At 48.1% G+C, this 20,358-nt stretch overlaps 1 protein-coding gene across 5 annotated transcripts in view; it reads right to left on the reverse strand.

The window, feature by feature from the left end:
* MYO7A (myosin VIIA) overlaps positions 1 to 20,358 on the reverse strand; it is a 108,153-nt gene that overhangs the window by 23,164 nt on the left and 64,631 nt on the right. For all 5 annotated transcript variants that reach the window (XM_055802208.1, XM_055802206.1, XM_055802207.1 and 2 more), the window contains 13 exons: positions 17,289 to 17,426; positions 13,441 to 13,599; positions 13,001 to 13,093; positions 11,233 to 11,327; positions 10,002 to 10,086; positions 8,892 to 9,110; positions 8,617 to 8,724; positions 7,852 to 8,061; positions 7,099 to 7,302; positions 6,100 to 6,276; positions 4,245 to 4,334; positions 2,835 to 2,962; positions 1,323 to 1,449 (listed from right to left, as the gene is read on the reverse strand). In XM_055802208.1, the coding sequence (XP_055658183.1) occupies positions 1,323 to 1,449; positions 2,835 to 2,962; positions 4,245 to 4,334; positions 6,100 to 6,276; positions 7,099 to 7,302; positions 7,852 to 8,061; positions 8,617 to 8,724; positions 8,892 to 9,110; positions 10,002 to 10,086; positions 11,233 to 11,327; positions 13,001 to 13,093; positions 13,441 to 13,599; positions 17,289 to 17,426 (1,833 nt within the window). The remainder of the gene's footprint in view (positions 1 to 1,322; positions 1,450 to 2,834; positions 2,963 to 4,244; positions 4,335 to 6,099; positions 6,277 to 7,098; positions 7,303 to 7,851; positions 8,062 to 8,616; positions 8,725 to 8,891; positions 9,111 to 10,001; positions 10,087 to 11,232; positions 11,328 to 13,000; positions 13,094 to 13,440; positions 13,600 to 17,288; positions 17,427 to 20,358) is intronic.

Here is a 20,358-nt window from a genome sequence, read left to right on the forward strand (position 1 = left end):
GACTAGATGACCTATAAAGGGCCGTTCCAACCCAAACCATTCTTTGATTCTACAGTTCTATGATTGCCTGAGTCTCCAGAGCTACCCATAAATTATTGCTGAGAAGTGCTTCACTCACCTAAAATAATCTTCCGCTATTAAAGATTTAAACCTCCACAATCTCCTGTGGCATACTTTCTCAGATCTCATTTCCAGACATAATTTAATTTTCTGCCACTTTGCCAGTGATTTATCTGCTTAATTAGATTTCATATTGTCAAGGTCTGGCAATGAAGGAGGGATTTCTATTCTTGGCTTCAGGACTGAGGAGTACCTGATCTGATATCTATGGAAATTAATGGAACATCTTTATCTCCGGCAGGCTTTGGAGCAGGTCCAGCCTCCAACATTCAAAGATCTGAGAGGGACAAAGGAGGTCTTTTTTCACGGCAAAGCAAAGACACAGTGCTAAGCCCTTTGCCCTGAGCTCGCTAAAGTCTTAGGCATGGGATTAACATAAGCAGTGTAGTGGGTGTAAGTAAAGACTTGAGGTGTGTAACTCATTTGGAAGGCAGACTGTTCAAACCTAGGCAACAAAACAAAACCCAGAAAAAAAAAAAAGAAAAACCTTAAAACCAACCTGATTTAGCATCTCCTACTGACTTCAGTCCTGCTGACCCACAGTGCTTCTGAAGCTATACTACATGTCATCTCTTATGTGGCAGTTTAGAGCTGGATGTTTTCAGTGTGACACACAGTGGGGCTAGTTGTAGCATGCAGAGAGCAACTATGCAAACATACTTCCAGGTAAATTAAACCCTTCCCTTTCTATGTGCATTTTTTTATATTAAGTTATATTTATAATTAGCTGTGCAGTACTATTCCTTGCCAATTTTGTTAGAGTACATGCCTGAGGTCATACTGCCAGTCAGTAGATGCTTGAACGAATGCATAGACTTTAGCATGCAAAAAATAGGGGAGAAATGTGGGCTATTCGGGGTGTACAAATTCCACTTGCAGCCCCCCACAATCAACCTTCCTGCCAGAAGTCACTTAATCACACATCTGCAGTGCAGGAGGCATCATCTGAGCTGGTTGTCTACATTCCCTCTAAAGTCACAGAAAAGAACAGGTCACTTCTCAGGAGTGACTCATCAGATCCGCTTTAGACTTTGAACCTGGGATCATGCACACTTTCCTTAGGAACTGTCATTTTCATTCCTGGCGAAGATATAGACCAGGACATCCTCTACTGTGAAACCAAACAGAAAAGCTGGTCCAATGGATGGAAAAGAAAATGCATTAGCCGATAATTCATGAGACAAATATCACCTACAACTTACCTTCACAAACTTCTCAGAAGGGGCAAAACATCCCACACAGAGGGACATCAGGATCCAACCCCTGGCGTGGCTGCTTTTGGATGGGTTCTGGGTCAGTTGCTTGCAGATTTGACAATAGATTTCATCCCTGCAATAGGAATGAAGAAAGCATTAAGAGTTAACGAGGTGATGGTTTTCCACAGGAACAGAAAGAGACAGGCCCTGTCTGCCTGTGATTGATAGCTAAAATTTCATTTTAGCATTGCAAGGATATTAAATTAACTGCCCTGATGATGGTCACCCTGATTGATACAGTGTCTATAAAATGCCACCCACCACCAGTCCTGCAATGTCCACCGAGCATTCCCTGTGCTGCAGCTGAGATTCCCCACAGCTAACTGGCACTGCTTGGAGAAAGAGTGAAATAAAAGGGAGTCTCAGGGTTCAAGAAAGCTCAGTGTCACTGGATGAAGGAGTCTACTCTGCCTTCTTACAAAGATTTCCCAGTAATGCCAAAAGAGCCTCCTAAACTAACTGTCATAAGAAGGCTATCAGCTGGGAATCTTCATTCGCTGGCTGTCCCTCTTGAGACACCTGAAGTTGCTTTGTGGAAGTGTTGGGAACTATCACCTCCAGGGGAGGTCAAGGTTTGCCCAGCTCTTACCCAAACAGGCATGTACATTGACAGGTATCTCAATTTAGAATGTAATGTCCATGTTTGATATTTAACCTTTAAGCTTAAGTTCTTTAAGCTTTAACTTTTAACCTTAGTTCTCCACATGCAAAAGAAGGGATAACAGTACTTCCTCGCCTACATGGGAGGCAACAAAAATGTTAGCCAACCTGTTACGCTGACAAACACCATGGGAAAGCCCATGGGACACTATCAGGTCTGCCTTCAGAGAAGATTTTGTGCAGAAAAGTAACACTAAGAGTTTCATGCTGAACTGGGAGGATAAAATGAAAATGAGAGAAGCTGGTTATCAGATAAGGATGCTCGCCATGTTCCGGGACTACACAGTTAAGTGTGAGTGAAAAGTGTGAGACTACATAAAAAAGGACACATTGTATACGTTATGACACACACACACAGAAATAAGCTAAACCAAAGATGTTCCAGTAGCCTTAATTTGGCACTTTCCAATTTTTGAATGTTTAATTTAGCAATTGAAATGATTTTGAGTTTTTTATTAGTGTACCGTTAAAAGCAATCACACAAACAAAAGAGACCTAATGGTTAAATGGGAAAAAAAAGGGTAGTGAACAAGAATGAGTATTAAAAAACACCCAGTCCAGTAGCTGCTATCACTTTCAGAAGCATTTGATTCCTTCTGTGTGGTCTTTCCACCCGGCCTGATACAGATCATGAACAAGATCCAGCCCAGCCCGTATTATACAACACAACCAGAAAAATGATAGAAGAACTTCTTGAAGCCACACAGAGTAGCAAAATCATTTGAATAGCTCAAGAAAAGCTCAAGGAAGAAGGAATGAAAAGAATGGCATGTTCATGCCTATGTCTTGATTTCTAACCTTAAGGCTGGCCTGAGGATGCCATTACCAATAATGAAATGGAGCTTCTCCAGATTGGAGGTGGGTCGGTCTTCGAGCATGCTATTTCCCTGTAGCGTAGACTCACCATCGTGAAGTCTTTTTGTCACCTGCCAACCAGACATATTGCTCCCTTTCAGTACAGCCAGTTACTATGGTCCCCCCCCTCCCCAGTCCCAAACGTGTGGTGCTCCCCCAGAAGGACTCCTCCACCAGCCAGGAGGGGTCTTAGAAGTTCTTCAGTCTAGTACTTGAACAGCAACGGGAGGGTTTGACTTTGTTGGCTTTAATCACATATGGATGAAGCTGAAAATGGTCCTGTCTAGTCACACTCCCACCTGCTTGGTCCTTGCCCAGGGTTTCTACAATGGCAGCCTTGCATCCCAGCTCTGAGGTGGTCCAGCAGCTGGGAGAGGGCCACCAAGGATCTTTGGAATAACCCCAGCTTATTGACAAGGAGAACTTGTCCCTTTAACTCAGTAATATTAAAAAAATCATTAAAATACTGACAGAATGAACCCACTCCCCATGCTAATGAGGCAGCTGAAAGCACATAAGCATGGTGCTGTTTGTGGAAACAGGGATGGCGTTCGTGCACCTACCAGCTCTCTGCCTCAGCTAGTCAACCCAGTCTCCATGTGGAGACACTGGAGAAAGATGGGCATTTCTAGAGCATGTTCAGAGCCACCATAGGGTAAGCTGGGTTGGGTCCTATTTCTTCCCACTGACCCTAAAGGGAAGGAGGGTGACTCTGTCAGAGAGCAATCTTCATGCTCTCAAGCAGCTATAGCCAGGCAAGATGGTGCCTACTCTGGAAGCAGACATGGCAGTGTGTAAAAGAAGACTGAATGCATGTCTTTGCATTGTTTTCATCCTCCCCACCCGATATTTATTACTCCTCACTCTTTTGAGTTGGGATTTTTGAAAGGTCTCAGCTTGGGCTAACTGCTCCTGGGGGAGTTTTACCCCTGGCACTGGAGAGGAGCAGAGGGTGGATGGGTGAGCACATTTGGAGACCCCACCTCTGCTACCTACGCCACGGTGGAGGGAAGGAAGCTAAAAGCAGGGATAACATTCAGACCATTACAAAGTGGTGAGAGGTATCGGCAGCTGGATGGAGGGCTGTGAAAGAGGGGAGGGAAGGTGCTGGATGGATGGAGAACAGGAGCCGAGGGGAGGCCGGCGCGAGGTGCAGAATGACTCAAGGAGACACGGGAAGCCAACCTTTCCCCTTAAACACTCCTTAAATCTTTCAGGCAGAGAGACAGGTAGCGCCAAACCCAGAGCAGGGCTGGTTCTATGTTGTCTAGGGAAAAGCAGAAGAGAGTCAGAGAGGGCTGCAGACAATCCAACGGCACTTGTGCTGCCAGGCGGCCAAGCGTCTCCTCTCACCTCCTCCGTCAGTTTGGATTTCTTCTTGAGTGTTAAGGAGACCAGTTTGTGCCGCACACTGTTCTTCTTGTGCCCATCAATGTGAGTACTCTGCAAAGCAAGAGGTGTGGACATAACGTGGTGAGACACAGAGCCCTGCTGAGTACGCGCTTTCCCTGCCTCCCCTGGGCTTCTGCAAAAGACCATCAATCCTGGGCGGAGAGGGAGATATTTCAGAGGATGGGGGGAACCAGAAGTGTGGAGCCATATTCCCGTGCCCCTTGATAACCCAGGTCTGGCTCTGAATTTTGTAGATGCTCTCTAATCAACGAGCCTCCCTCAGATCAACGTTACATACTGGGGACATCTGAAACAAGTTATGTTGGCTACATGGCTGACTCCTACTCAGCCTGGGTCCACCCAGTTCTGCTGTATGACATTCAGGCTTGTTCCTACAGTGCAAATGAGATGAGCAAGATCACTCTGTGAGATGAGCCATTTGCATAGCAGGTATGCAAGCTGCAAGTCACCTAGCCTGGGATTCATGGGCAGGTAGTTACTCCTTGCAGTTTCATCACCGGTAGCCAGCTCTGTGCTCTATCAGATTTCCCAGAAGAATAAATTTGATGTGGGACAGACCCAGGCACTGGCTACATATCATCCAGTTACTGTTGGCTTACTACTTCTACATCAAATTTACATTGGCCGTGGGATTAAAATGGCATGGATAATCACTTTTTGACCCCCTCCCCCTTTTAAACAGCTTCGAAAAAACTATAATTTTACACCAGATCAACACTTCGAGAGATCAAACCAAACCAGCTGTGACGGTTTATATCCATTATAAAGCCAAGTTGGTACTGTAAACCTGGATTTGCATATCATCACACTCAGGGTCAGGTCAGACCTCTCTGCACTGTTGTGCATTCTGCAAAGCAGATGTAAACACAGAGGAAAATGAGAGCTTAAATTTCCCTTCTTTTCTGTACTACCTGATGTCTCAACTGGACAAAACATGCCTCTTTGTAATAAACAAGCAAGAAACTACGGGTAGAAGGAATGAAAAGTGATTCTTGCTGTGTATTTTTACAGAATTACAATCTACATGAGGCTACTCTCCTCAGGTAATTCACTGAAAGTGCTGGATGATATCACCATCTCTAAAACCTAGATTTGTTAAATTACTTCTGCAAATGCCACAGGGGCTTGTCCAAACGTTATTACCGAAAATTTCTTGTAAACGCAACAGTGTCATTTAGAAAATGCCGATACCAGGTGGCATCTTGTCCTATTGAATAAAGCACTTGCCAAAGATGAAAGCATATCAGTGTCATGGATGGTAGTTTATCCAGAGCAATGTCTTATCTGGAAGAGTCCTAAGATGAAGTCCTCTAGTGACATCCCAGAATGCACTGAGGATGCAATACAGATTTATTTTTTTCTTGATTTCCACAGCTTAATCTCCCAGTAATTCTTTACTTCCTGCTCCAGGATTAAGGGCACATTTTTAATTTAGTCTCTTCTGACCCAGGGAAGATCAAGAAGAAATCCCCAAACAAGAGACCAATGACACAGGACGCTGCATTCCCCCCCTGCATTTCTGCCCTATAGGGTGCAGGGAGAGCTCAAATCCCCATGAGAGATACCGTGGGAGGCATCCCCCCTACCATACTGCTGGGGAACATTCAGTTACTCCTGTGAAGAAGAAGGGACAGGATCAATACCTGACACATGGGAAATTTGCCCTTTGTAGCCTAACTGCAAATAAAATAGACAAACTGATTGCCTGCAGCAAACCCCACAAGTTGTTCCTTTCTAACACATTTCAACATCCAACTCCTAACAACGGTGTCTCTTTTTCAACCGCAGCAGTTACCTCTCCTTCTCCCTGCAGAGCTTGAAGTTCTTTCTTATAGGTCTTCTTCCCAAGAGTCTCGTAGATTTTTGTCATCACTGGTATCTTCTCACCACCATCACTCATGGCTGTGTGGTATTTCGGCTCAGGGAAGTCTCCCATGAAACGGAGGATGGTGATCCATACAGCAAGTGCTGCCTATTTGAACGGAAAGTTACACCCCATTAGCTCACACTAGGGTAGTGAAGGGGGTGGTCAAGTCATGCTGAATCCATCAGGATCACCACTGTGGTCTCTCTGTACATCTACAGGAGGTGAAACACTTCCCTGAATCACACACAACATTTTTGCCTGCAGCAGTCATGCATCTGAGCAAGCTGGGCAGGCTGGTGGCTGGGACCACAAGTTCAGGCTCTGCGTTCAAGCCATCATGACTGTGTTTATGCATGCTGCGAGAGGCTTCTTCTTGGCTAGGAGGTGCAAGCCTTAAGGAGGAGCAGCAACTGGCAACCCCTAACCCAGAGCAGAGGGGAAGGAGAACCACAGAGAAGGCAAGCTCACGGCCAATGTAATGTCCATTATAGTCATGTAAGTTCAACACAGTTCTGCTCTTGTACTGCTGGCTATAGCACAAGTGTTTTTTCTCTGCTAGTTCTGCCCTGGCGTGTATGACAAGGTAAGAAGCAACTTTTCTAGCTGCTGAGTAGCAACTTTACAAGGAGCACTCGCTCAACAATTTTCATCGTCCATGCCTTGAGCCCAGAGAACTTCATTAATTGTCTTAACACAAACATCAAGGCACAGAGATGGACTCACCCCTCTAATGCTTGTTGTCTTGTCAGTGCTCAAAGCATGCTGGTGGGACCAGTGTCTACTGACACATGCAGCAGATGGGGGCTGTACTCCCCACCGAACCAGTGTATTCCAAAGGGAAACTGTTGGTGCCCTTTGGCTGAAGGGTTGCCCAGGCTTGCCCCAACCCACCCTGCCCTGCTCGAGGTTTTTCATCCCCTCCCTCACCAACTGGTCTCCTTCATCTTCATGGTACAAGAGAGGCTGCTTGAGAGGCCGGCGGATATAGGTGTGTGTTGTTGTGCCCTGGAAATACGTGGCAGCAAACTTGGCAAATTTGTACTCTGAGAGATCTTCCTCTTCTTCCTCAGGGAGAGGCAAAGCTGCATCCAGGTCCTCTTCCTCCAGCTCTTTCTGGGCTCGCTCAAGATCCTGGTGGGGAAGGACATGTCAGGCACTCAGCATGGCTTTGGATACTGAACTACCCTTTCCCTTCGGGCCTGACTCTTCTGTCTGACTTCCATCCCCAAAGGTAAAGCCAGCTGGAGGGAAAACTATGAAATACAACTCTGGAGCCCATGCAAATCACAAGTCCTGAAGGACATGCCTGTGCCCAGGAGTGTCCCCATAGCAGTCGGAGAAGCAAAAAGCATGGCCACATTCCTAGCATGGGGAAAGGGTGTCCAAGAGCTAAATGTTGTGAGCCTGTGATGAGCCATGAAGGAAAATATCTCAAAGGTCAGAGATCCTCAGTGATCTTATAGTGATACTGCTCTGCATTCCATAGCCCCAGAGAAAGCCTGCAGACTGCCTTCCTGTCCCCAGCCACAGCCCAGCAACCCTCTGGGGCCACACAGAAGAGCTTGGTCTTGAAGGAAGCCTTCAGAGACCCGCTTTTGTATTGCTGTACTCTCCCCTGATTCATTAACGTATTGCTAAAGCCTTTCATGTAAAAGACAGGCTCATGCATGTCTCCAGTACCTCAAAGCCATTGGGTGCCTGTCCTTCCTGGCCAGGCAGGGAGGATGTAGTCCCCAGGAATCCAAACATTTTGTCCACCATGTCTGAGTCATTCACTGGCTCATTGCGAGCTTTCTCCATTTTTTCTAACAGCTCTTTCTTCCGACGTGCCTCCTCCTTCTCCTTTACTTCTCTCTCTGCATCTTCCCGTGCCAGCTGGGCCAGACGTACCTGCAAGAGGACAAGTACAGTGACTGAACTGCTCCCTTTAAAGAGCTGGTGCTAAATTTTACAGGGCCTGGCTTTAGAAAGGCAGACTGCCTCGTGCTTGGGGTACTACCAGCATCATGACTTGGAGCAAATCAGTGACATGTCCATGCTTCAGTTCCCTAGCTGCAGAAGGACAAAGCAATAGCATTTTCTCATTCCTTAGTACCTGTTTAAGGGGTTTGTCTATGCACAGAGACTTTCACTGACCTTATTTTTTTCTTTTCTACAACAACCTTGTATGTGTACACACATGTAGAGTGTCCCAGTTCCCCCTTCAGCCTTTATACAATAGCAAAAGCAAGTGAATAATAACCATAATCTCTGGCATTCCTGTGCAGCAGATCAGAAATTCTGGAGCAGCTTCAAACTAGTTAGAGCACAGAGTAGTGAATTAAATACAAACCGCTCAAGCAGAGCAGAAATCCCTTAGATATTTTTGGCATTCCCTCTCAAAGAAGCAAAATCAGAGCAGGAAAACAGAGATGGAACCCCAGAAAGACATCAGTCCTTGCGTACTTGGTGCTTCTTTTCTGCTTCCTCTTTGGCTTTCTTGGCACTCATCTCCTTTCGGAGTCGTTCCTCCTCTGCCAGCCGAAGTTTCTCTGCTTCCAGGCGTCGATGGTACTGGGGGAGTAAACACAAGAGCCCTTCTGTTTAGGCATCCGATTCTTTGTGAAATTCTTTTTTGCTCTTTAAAAACCGATCCCAAGAGCATGTGATGCAGAAGTATGTTTACTTCCCCTCTCCCCACCTCCATTTTCCGTGACCAATCTCTCCTCCGTGGTACTTACTTCCCCTCGAAGGCGCTTATACAGCCTGCGGGCGATCATGCCCCGGGCATATGCCTGGACGGTGAGCACAGCCCAGAGGCGGTGGCGGAAAGCCCTACGGACCAGGTAGCCCCGGCATCGTGCCTGAAACTCGATGATCCGCCGGCGAGCCATATGGTACTGCTTGTGGAGCTTGCGGGATCGGTAGAGGGCCTGCAGTCTCAGGAAGCCGATCCGCATCTGCAAGAAGGAGCAGGATGAAACCACCCCACCACCCAGGAGCTCACCCAGCATAAGCAGATTTCCATGCTATAATCTTCTTGCATGGCTGTAAATAACAGCCGCTGAAATCAGCCCCCGCCAGGACAAGCCTTCGGGAGGGAGGTTCTCCAAGAGGGTGGAGAAATGAACCCCTTCAGCTGTGGCACTGATTCAGAGACCAGGAAAGACAAAGGCAGTTTCTTCCCCACTGAGTCCTATAGAGTTTCTGACTTTGAGAGCCCTCAGGAGGCCTGGCTGGTCATCTCAATGTAGCCACAAACTATGAGGGTTGCTCCCATGGAAGTCCACAATCTGCAGACCTCCTGCCTGACAGCCAAGCTTTTGTTTCATGGCAAAAGGCAGCATCCTGACCCACCTGGGAGTGGCTATTCATATCAAGTTTCAGGCTTGGAGGATGATATTGAGATACTTTAGACCCCAATGCATTTTCTGAATGACCTGCTGTTGGGTCAGAGCCAGCTGGGACAGGAAGAGAAGAAAGCCGTGGGCTGGGTTGGTGAGAAACCAAATTACGGTCCCACCTGCAGATGGAGTCTGTTTTTCAGGGGAAGCTGCTTTTAAGTTTTCAGTCACCTGGAGACTAGTGGAAGACTTTTAGAACCCCAAGTGACCAGTTGGTGCAATGGACACCTAACTCATGGGGAAAAGGACAACTAGAAGGTGGTCAGGGACTCTCTTCCATGAGAAGGCAAAGCAGCAAAAGCAAACCTCCATGCATTGCTCCAACCAATAAAAGCCAACCCAAACCCCTCCTACACTCAGTGGGGTGTTTTGAGCCAGAAAACTCTTTTATGACCCAGCTGAAAGAGGTAGGAAGGCAGAGGTGTGAGGATGCACCCCTGTACTTACAGCACCATAGTTCTTCCTGCAGTTATGTCCACGCCAGTATCTCTGAATCATGAGGACTGAATTTCTCACTTTCAGGAAATTGGACCTGCAAAGGCATTTCAATCACTTGCCTCTGCGGTTTGGCCACAAGTTATCATCATCTTCTGGGCCTCATTCTTTGGAGATTTGAAAGTGATCAGCCAGGTAGAGTAAACACTGAATTTTAGGCCTGAAAAAGTCTCCTCCCCCAGCTCTCCTTGCTTTCATAAAACGATCTGTAGGGGCTCTCTCTGACAGGTCTCTGCAGGCAGATTCTGCCAGGCGATGGGAATGGGCAGAGCAGAAGATGCTGGGAATGGTCCCCTCCTTCCCCCCACCTGGGACCCTCCTCTCGCCTCTAAAACCTCTTCCCAGTGTGCTCTCCCCACTTCGATTCTAACACCTGAGAATGGATTTAATCTCACCCAAATGATCAAGAGCAAACTTCGGCCACACCACCCTGCTGCTCCCATTCTTCTTAGCCTGGCTTGATTCTACCTGTAGACACCTTGGAGACAATTTTTTTGTAAGGGCTTGAGGGTCTTGCTAGGATTACTGTGGGAAAGATTGCTGAGTTATTTAGCATCTGCCCTTTCTGCAAAACCTAAGGTACAACCTGAGTCGCAGCCATGGCTTGGACAGTCAAAAAGCACAAAGCCCCAAGAATGTCCCTTCTCTGTGGGTGAAGATGGCCCTTGGTTGTGGCTCCCCCTCTTCTTCCACAACGGCGCTATGAGCTCTCCAAGGCTACCTACCCTCCTCCCAGGTCTGGCAAATGAGTTGCAAAAAGGAGAGTCCTGAACCCCTTTGGCCTTTGGGACAGCAACATTAGTCACAGTGGATGACCCTGTGGTCCCATTGCAGTCTTGTGGGGATCCTCATACTGGAGGCTCAGCTGAGCCTTCAGCAGGCTCAGAGTCCTACTGCTGCACTGTCATAGCAAACATCAGCCCCCCTGAAGACCACACTGAACAGGGACAGAAGATTCTATTCCATCCATGTTTGAAGCAGATAACACAGTTTTCCTCGTTTCCTCTACAGTTTTCTCACAATACTTGACGCTCCTGAGTGCCAACACACCAGGGCTCCCCCCTCCCCAGATGCAGACAGGGCAGGTGGGCACCCAGGGAGTGATGCATCCCCTAGGGGCTGCTTGCTGGGTGACACATCCCGCGTAGCCCACTTCTCATTTGGCAGTGGGGCTCACACCTACCTGTCTTTAAACCCACGGACCACCTTCTGGATAAGGATGACTTTGTCTGTGATGGCCTTGTCTCTCTCAATCTCCAGCAGCATGTCGTGGTGGTCCTGTGGGAGGAAGTGACACAGCACTCATGCCTCAAGCTTTCCATCTGCCTGACGTGGCAGGAGAGGTGGCACAAGGCCCTTCCCCAGAGGAAATGTCCAAAAAAACCCTCTTGGGACATTTTACATCCCAAGTATCACCCCACCTACTCGCTCTGGGGAAATCCTAACAAACCCTAGTGATCTGCTGCCTTCATCCCCAAATGAACCAGAGCATCCAAAAGCTGTGTATGCAGTACTTCATAGTTTGGAAACAACCAAATTGTGTTTCTTTGCCATGCAGAGCTCCCTGATAGTGCTGTCAGCCATGGGAGCAGTTCCCAGGAGCATGGGACACATTTGGGAACAAACTTCAGGCTGCCTGAGTCCCATCACTCCCACTAGCCAAGGCTGCAATGCCTCCATACCCTAAGGGCAAAACAGCTCCTTGAAACACTGACTTTCCTTGAGCATGCACCAGTCCAAGCTTTCTGCTGATTCCTCTCACCCTGTTTGTAACTCGGCTTTCTTTGCCGGCTGCGGCATGCTGAGCCCTGCCGTGCTGGGTGCCGCAGGGGCAGCTCCATGCGTTTCCTGCTTTGCTCGACCTCACGCAGCCCTCGGGGCCTCCCAGTTTCTCCATTTCCTGCCCTGACAGCTGCGAGATTGTGATAACAGGCTCTAGAAAGAGCCACTAGTGGGAACAGCATCTAGGGAAGAGATGGGGGTGTTCACGCTGGTGATGGGGTTGAGGGTAAATTTCAATATAAGCAGTCAGGGTTTACCACTGAGGTTTGCCTTCAAGAGAAGCCTTTGCTTCCAGCCTGGCTCCAGCTCAGCTTCACCTTTCCAGAGAAACGCAGGAATGGGTTTTGTAAGGAGCGGTGAGCATGAATGGGGTGGCAGTGCCGGGCTGCTCTGTGTCAGCCAGAATGATGCAGAGAGGGAGGCTGCAGGCACATCTTGGGTGGTGCAAGGATGTGCTGAAAGCAAAGTGAGACTGGTGTGCTCTCAGTTCCTCTCTCTGCAGGGCTCTGCATAAACATTCTTCCTGCTGTTTCTGTGCTTTTTGGGCGAAGATAGGAGATGAGGTTGAGCAGCTCAGTGTCACAGCACTATCCAAACTATCATGCTGCAACAAGGTCTTTCACCATCTCATACCAGCATACTCTTCATGCCAGTCCCTCTGCTGCCGCCTTCTCATCTCACCTCATCCAGGGCATGTGTTCTCCCTTCTCTTGCTTCTTCCTCTCTCACCTTCTTCCTCAGCTGCTCTCTCTTCATTGGCTCCCAACCACTTAACAGAACCAACCACAGCTCCACCTTATCTACATCGGCCAACTCACCGCCCCTGAAGCCAACTCATAGCTGTATATTATCAATGCTAATTAACCCAGCTGCATTCCTCTACAGCTCAGCGCAGGAGGGAAAAGGCCGTGTGCTGTATGTGACTCTTCCTGTGTCTGTATGGGTACATGCATACATCAGTGCTGGCAGTATCAGGGCTTCCTCCTGCCCGCTGTTTCCCAAGCCAGCCCCAAATATCCTGCCTTGGCCCATGTCTTACCCACTGCCACACAAGCCCAGGAGGGGCTGACTGTGGATAAAGGTCAAGTCTTGTGATGGAAAGGGAGTGGCAGGAGACCCCTTCACAGGCAAGGGTTCCAGATGGCAGGGGGATTTGGAAAACCACCTACCTTCAGAAATATTTTTGTCTTGCCAATCTGCCAGTCACCATCCTTCCCGAGCACTGCTTCAGCAATGCGCTGGCATGTCCCACGCAGGTCGCCCTGGTAGGAGAGGGGATGGGATTCACCAGGACCAGCCTCACCAATTGCTCCTCCCAAGCCCAGTGGGGACCTTTTCTGATCCCAGTTCCAGCAGTTTTCTGCTAATGAGGTTCCCAGGGCTTTACTGTCACCACATTTAAGGTTGAGTGAGAAGGGCAGGCTGCATATGGCCATGGGTCCCTGCCAGCCCCATAACCATTTTTTCTTCACGCGGAAAACCCAGAGCACCACTGTAACATCTGGGGATCAAATGTTGCATAACTGCTTTTTCAGAGGAAGCACACCCCATAAATATCTCTGGGGAGCCCAGCAGAGAGCAACCATTTCCTGTGGAAGAAGATGCTCACCTGCTTGTATGCTGGCTTCACCCCGGGCATGAGCACCCGGTACCGGTCCACGAACTCCACAAATGTGTAGCGGATGGGGTAGCCAGCTCGGCGGATCCGGATGGTCTCCATCATTCCCGAGTACCTCAGCTGACGGACGCACAGCTCCCGGTCAAACAGCTGGGGAGGTTACAGGACACGGTGGTTTGATGGCACATCTTGGCCTGGATTGGCCATAAGAGAGTGGGGACTCTGAAGGTGAGTGGGGCAAGCAAGTCAGGCACCCACCCAAATCCGTCACTTGATGAACCCAAGGCTGTAGGACTGTTGGCTGTCATGGGCCTGATCCGATGAACTGTTCAGTGTGTTTGACTCACTCCATTTCTTTAATTCATTCTTGCAAGACTGGATGTGTCCTACACATTACACTAAGGACTGGGAGGAGAACTGGAGAGTACAATGCAACGGTGAGCATCACCTTGGGAAAATGGGCAGCAATGCTGCATCTGCAAGGGTCAAACCATACAGTCATCCTTGCAATGACCACTCGTGGTTGTTAACTTCTGACCACTGCTCTGAGCTTTGCTGGCATGATCACAGCACTCCTGTACAGGCAAGACGGTACTGTTTTGCAGGCAGAGTAAGCAGAGGACCGTATCAGCAAAGGCTCAGACACTCAGAGGTCTTAGGGTGCTGACATCAGTTGAAGTTAAGGTAGGTGACACCCTGAAGTCACACAAAGGAAAAGTGCAGCCTCAGAAATGCTGAGGCCCTGAGATAAGCCTGTAAGCATCAAACCACCCTGTACCCAGGAGGACATCTGAGGAGCTTCAGATGGGCAGGTCAGAACTGAGACCAGCTGAGGGTTTTAAGGGGAACAGCAAATCTCAGACCAGCATTCATGGCTGCTCCTGACAAGCAGCAGATGGTTTCAAGGCCAGGCAGCAGACACAGGTAACCCAGTCCTTGCAGATGTTTGCTAATAAACCTGGCTGCTCTCCCTTGCTTTGGGTGCCTCAGGGAGGAGAATGCGTGGTGCTGCTAGGTGGGCAGATCTGCTGAAGCAAAGGGAGGCTTAGGAAAATCTCTGCCGTGCTTTAGTGCATTAGGAAGGATCCTGGAGCCCCTGAGAGCACCCTCTTGCAGCCTGTGTTGTCTGCTGGGAGCATCCAAATAGTGCTCAACCCAAGTCTAAACCAAAGGTGGACATGGTGTGGTGCTGGCACACCACAGAAACTCAGGACAGTAAATCTCAGCCTGGGCCAAAGAATTACTGCCAGGGTGTTATTCATCTGCCGTCCCTTCAGCTGTCTAAAATGTAAGGATCTGTGCATGTACAGATAGGAGCATCTAAAATGTGAGTCACCTAGGCTCTCCCTGCAGTGGGTGAGGAGAACTAGGTATGTGCCCGTATCTCAGATACCCCTGTATCCCAGGTGCACCTGCTGGGACAGGAGGATATTCCCTATGGATGCACCCATCTCCCCATCCCTGGAGGGAGATTTTTGATTAGCTCACAGCAGCCACTTAACCATGAAAGGGCTGGAGTGAAGTGAGGCAGATCCTGATCCCAGGAGAAGACAACAGATGAGCGAGGAAAAGGCAGAAAGTAGCATCACCCAGATTTGGTCTCAAGCTGTCTCTATCTGAAGTGGGTCTTGAGGATGAGAAAGGTGCAGAGGAAAGAGGTGTGTGTTCCTCTGTCTCCCATTGCCATGAAGCAGAAGGGTGTGTGTACGGTTGTGGGCTTGCAAATAACCCTCCAGTGTTTGTAGGGCTAGTTCATTGCACATATGGGCAACCGTGTGCTCCCGGCATCCAGGCCTGATGAGGCACAGGCTGCTGGAAACAGGTTTGACTTTGCGTGGTTTGTTACCTATTTCATCCCACACTTTTCTCTTGCACTAACCAGAACAACAGAGCAATGCCAAGAAACAGCAGCATGGGATGATGTACAGACCCAGTGAACTCCAGCCAGCATCCTGATGCAAACAATTTCCAACACCCACCCACCCCCACCCCCAAAAGCACATTTAGAAGGAAGCAAAAGTTTTAAAATAACATAAAGTAACAAACAGTCAGGACTTTCCACTGACCTTTCACTTCCCACTATCCCATTTCCTATCACTATCAGTACACTTTCCTTCAAAGCCAGGGACAGAAAATGAACTCCCAGAAAATGTTCTCTTTTGCAGTCACCCTGTACAGCTCTGTGTACCATTATCTGGCTGTTGTTTTTTGTTTGTTTGTTTGTTTGTTTTTCTCCTTTGTGTTATTAAACCAAGGCCCAAAATAAATTTGGCAAGAATTCACATTTCATATTATATAGCACTGAAGTCTCTAATTCAGTGTTAGCTCATCTACTCATTACTTTAATGGGGAGGTTAATTTCTTTGTCCAATTATTTCAAAATCATAGCTGTTTTTGTGTCTCACTGAAAGTTTTGTAGATAAATGGGTTGGACAGAGACTTCTGGCTTAGCGCTTGCAAGAACTGATGAAATACCGACTTCCTACACAGGACAGAAAATGCCAGACCTAATCCCAGCCATCTGGGTGTAAAAGCAGCTCAGAGTCAGGGCACTGGGAATAATTTGTTAACATCAGTTCAGGATATACATCTATTCCTCAACATCACATGTTCTTAAAGAAGGCCTTCTTAAGGTTGATCTCAGCTCAAAAGATGACCTCAGATCAGACATATTGTTAAATATTAACCCAAAATATTCCATTAATATGCTATTAGGCCCTTTTTTACGCTTACCAAAACCAGAATAAAGGCACAGCAAACTGCTCTGAGAGCCTCCAGAACTTTCACCCTGCATCACGCCAGGTTCACTGAACAGCAAAAGTAAGTTTCAAACAAACACTGCTTGTATCTAACAGCTCCTAAATTCAGTATTTTATGCTTTTTTTTGCAGTCAGTTGAGCTTTGCTAACAGACACCAACTTTAGATAAAGCTCCAGCTCTGGCTAAGTTAAGTGCCAAGGCACAGGCAAAATTATTCAAAGAAACAAATAGTTGGAATTATTTTTAAATGAAGCTTGTCCTCACCAAGCAGTATCACTATTAAGAGTGGTGAGCAGCTAACGGTGATTGCTAACAGCACCAGGGACCAATCCTGCAAGGTCCTGCCTTATTGTTTACTGTTAACTGCAAATCTCAGAGTTCCCTGCATGACCATTTTGTGGTCAAAGGGATTTACAGCCACGTCCTTTCATTTGCTTCTTCAAGTTTGTCCCCAGAGTGTTTGTTGCTTTTGAAGCAAGTCCCTAGGCATCACAGCAAAACAATTCCTCTCACCATTCCTCTGTGCTATTTTGCCTCTATTTTTCTCTGCTTTTAGGATTGAGCTTTGGCAATTGTGGGGGGAAAGCAGCTGAAAGGATCAAACAGGGTTGAAACTGAATGAGAACTAATGGGAGCGAAGATTTTGGAGAAAACTCGTGGGGAGGGGAATAACTTTTAGGAAACATTGAACCCTGCCATAGGGACTAAACCCAGGGCCCTACAGCTCACCTGGTAGGGTGGCACCTATCCCTATGGAAATTCAGAGGCATTTCCAAATAGGAAAAAGGGATGCAGGCTGAATTCCTCCAGGTTGTCCTTGGGAAGAAAAGCAGGGGCAGGAGGTCCCCTCTGTGAAAAAGTTTTGGGGTGCTATGGGATCGCAAAGCAAGTGCCTGATTTTGCCCACCCTTTGTTGAACCCCTTGCTGGTGGAATAGGCTGTGGGTTGGCTTCCTAAGCACCCAGGATCAATCCTGACTCCACTGATGCCCCAAGGAGTTTTGTCATTAGCTCGATGGCAGCATGACCCTGCGGCCAGTCCTGTACAAAAAGCTACCAGGAGAGAAAAGCAGGACTCACCATGGGCTTCTTGTACTCATTGGGCTTGATGCAGCGAACAAAAAAGGGCTGGCACACGCTGAGAGTCCTCATCAACAGCTCCAGGGACCGCTTGAACTGGCTGCTGAGCGTCGGCGAGCGCTTCCTCGTCTCCGCTCCCTGCAAAACCGCAGCGGAGCGAGCTCAGGAAATGAAAGGATAACAGTGCCTTTCCCCTCCGGCCACATCCCCGGGAACCTCCCGCAACAGCCGGGGCTGGAGGAGGGAGCAAGGCCAGAGGCGGTTAAGTGTTGCGGCAGGAGAGGGGCAGGGGCAGAGCCGGACAGCTTGCAATGGCCAGACTCTGGCAACCTGCTCCATACACCTCTACCCAGGGAGGAAAAGTGCCATCATTTAATTGCTCCTGCTCAAACCTTCCTGTGTGACTGGCAATCCCATCTGCCCTATGCAAAGCCATGAGGAAGATCTGCCCATGAGGGCAAACAGCCTCTTCTGGACCATCGAAAAACTCTATATTGCAGCTTGGGGCAATGCATCTGCCCAGGGATGCTCCTTGGGAACGGCTTGGGCTTCCCTGTCCCCATGCATTGCAGCATGGCCATGCCAACTCCTCTCTCGTGGTTCCTTATGTCAGGCTGAGCCCTTCCCGCTCCCTGGGATGTAGGACCAGAGACCCATGTAGGGTAAAAAGAAAGCCAGGGTACTTCTGCTGCAGGGCGACTCTACAACAGTTCTAGAAACTTCTAGTAAGGTCTATATACCTCAGCCTGTACTACAGAGAAGATTAGAGCTGTGTTTGGAAAAGAATATTGGCTAGACTAAATGAGGTAGGTATTTAGGGCAAATCAGGATGATTTTGAGTATTTTGCTTAGTTTAGCTCCCTTGGTTAAGTTAATAATCCAATCTCCATTTTGGGGCAAGTGTTTCTAAAGCAGAACAGAGATGTTTCCCTTAATAGGCCCTTCTCCCTGCCCTGGGAGAACCTTGTTAAACCACCTCCAGGCTAAACGAAGCCCCTAGCTCATTTTATGTGTCAGTCACTATCACCTGAGCTCATCACACATCAGTCACAGCGATGCTGTGTGTCTTGTAGGGTCTGGTGTTCAGGGAGCCTTTGTGGGATAGCAGGTACTGCTGGTGGGTTGGAGGAACACTTGAGCACCAGTATGCAACATTCCCCAAATAAAAAATAGGGCAAGCTGTGGCATGACCTAATGGCTAGGGATTTCCCAAAGGGAAGATTCCAGCAGGATTTTAAAGCATTTTTCCTCCAAACATCCTCTTCTTTACCGGTGGTCAAGCCACTTGTGGAGTCACAAAGTCGCTGTTTGCACTGGTCTTGCTGTTATGTTTCACAAGGTGGTGAGTTTAATTTCCACTTTTCCAAAATCTTTACGTGTGCTTCATCATACAGCCCTAATAACCTGCCAGATAACATTCCCACCCCCCAAAATGGAGGAATTTCATACAATCACAGATCGTTCAGGTTGGAAGGGACAATGAATGTCATCTAGTCCAACGCCCTCACCATGGGCAGGGAATTTGCACAGCTCAGGCTGGATATGATGTTGAGACAAACCCAGTCAACACAAACACAAAATCGTCATGGAATTCCAACAAGAGAAAACCCAGTTCATGCACACACCAGGAAAACCTGGCCTGCTGGTCAAGAAGAGCAGGGGCAGCTATAGGTGATCTCTGCCAGTACAATCCTCCACTGAAGGACAAACTGTTAACAAATCTAGAGTAATTAATGGATGCAGCTGCTACCTGCAGAGCACTGTAGAGTCTGGCACTCACATTCTATCACAGATTTGATGAAGAATAGGCTGCTTCAGCAAGAATCCTGGTCTGGATAGCTTTGATTAATGTTTTCTTATTACTTTGCTAATTATGTGCAAGGGGTCACCTCTCTGAAATGTGGAAGAGTAGCCGCAGGGGTTAGAAGCAGCAACAGATGCAGGAGCAGGGCCAGAAGTTGGAAGCAATTGCATGTTAGCTAGGCTTGTCAATTTGGGCTTGGCTGGGAGAGGTCATTTTTCAGCTGTGGTGGTAGGAAGGGTGCAAGACTTTGTACGAGTGTCTACAAGGGAATGCATGAGCGGTTTGCTCCCAGACAGCAGGACCTGCCTCTCTAGGTAACTGATGCCTTGCATTGCTTCCCTGCATGCATCTAGCTCTGGTAAAAAGCAGTGATGGTTTCTCCATCCTTGCACCTGACAGCTTTTTGCTGGGAGGGGTTGGAGGGAAGGGACAGCAGCCAGAAAGCAGCTTGTCTTCCTATCCAAATTGTCAGAGTGGTCTGGGCTCCTCTTCTCAAGACTGCACCATACCATCCATTCACATGCTTCCTGGCCCTGACACTGGTGCACAGACCCCTCTCAGCAGTGGGCACCAGCCCTATGGGCACTAACTGGGCTCTCAGGCACACAATGAATACTCATACAAGGGCTTTGCATCAGCTTCCTCCTGCAGGGACAAGGTGACACCACTGAAGTCATCGCGGTTCCTCTCACCTCACCTCAACACCAGTGTGGGGAGAATCACACCTCTTTCCTTATCCCAACAAAACAGCCAAAAAAAGGAGTGGAGCAGCCTGCCAACACAGCCTAGCAAGGCAGCGAAAATAGAGGTTTTACTGCCCAGGAGGAGCATTTTTTAGCTAAAACCAGACCCAGTCTCCATAGCCTGAAGGAGAAAGAGCTGAGTACATTCGGCTTTTCTCCTGGCCAGACATGTCTTAGCTTTCAAACTCTTGAAACTGTAACATCTTTGAGACTCAGGTTATCTCTTCACAGGTGTCCATACAGAGCCTAGCGCAAGGGAGGATGAGACCTGTGTGTCACAGGGAAGGACGAACGGGATCCACAGGTTCTGTAGCCCAGACTGGGGCACTGAATAATCACTCAGTCTGTGCTCAGCATCAAAGGGAAAAAAATGGAAAAGAAAAATAAGAAAAAGGAAGAGAATTACATGGTTACAGAGAAGCTCCATCTCAGAAGAGAATTCAGAAGGATGGGCAGACCAGCACAACATTCAGACAACCTTCAATGCTACTTCTTTCTGCCAACTCAAGCCAGCCTGAACTTT

The sequence above is a fragment of the Falco peregrinus genome, chromosome 4 (assembly GCF_023634155.1).
Source record: "Falco peregrinus isolate bFalPer1 chromosome 4, bFalPer1.pri, whole genome shotgun sequence".
In the NCBI taxonomy this organism is placed as follows: Eukaryota; Metazoa; Chordata; class Aves; order Falconiformes; family Falconidae; genus Falco; species Falco peregrinus.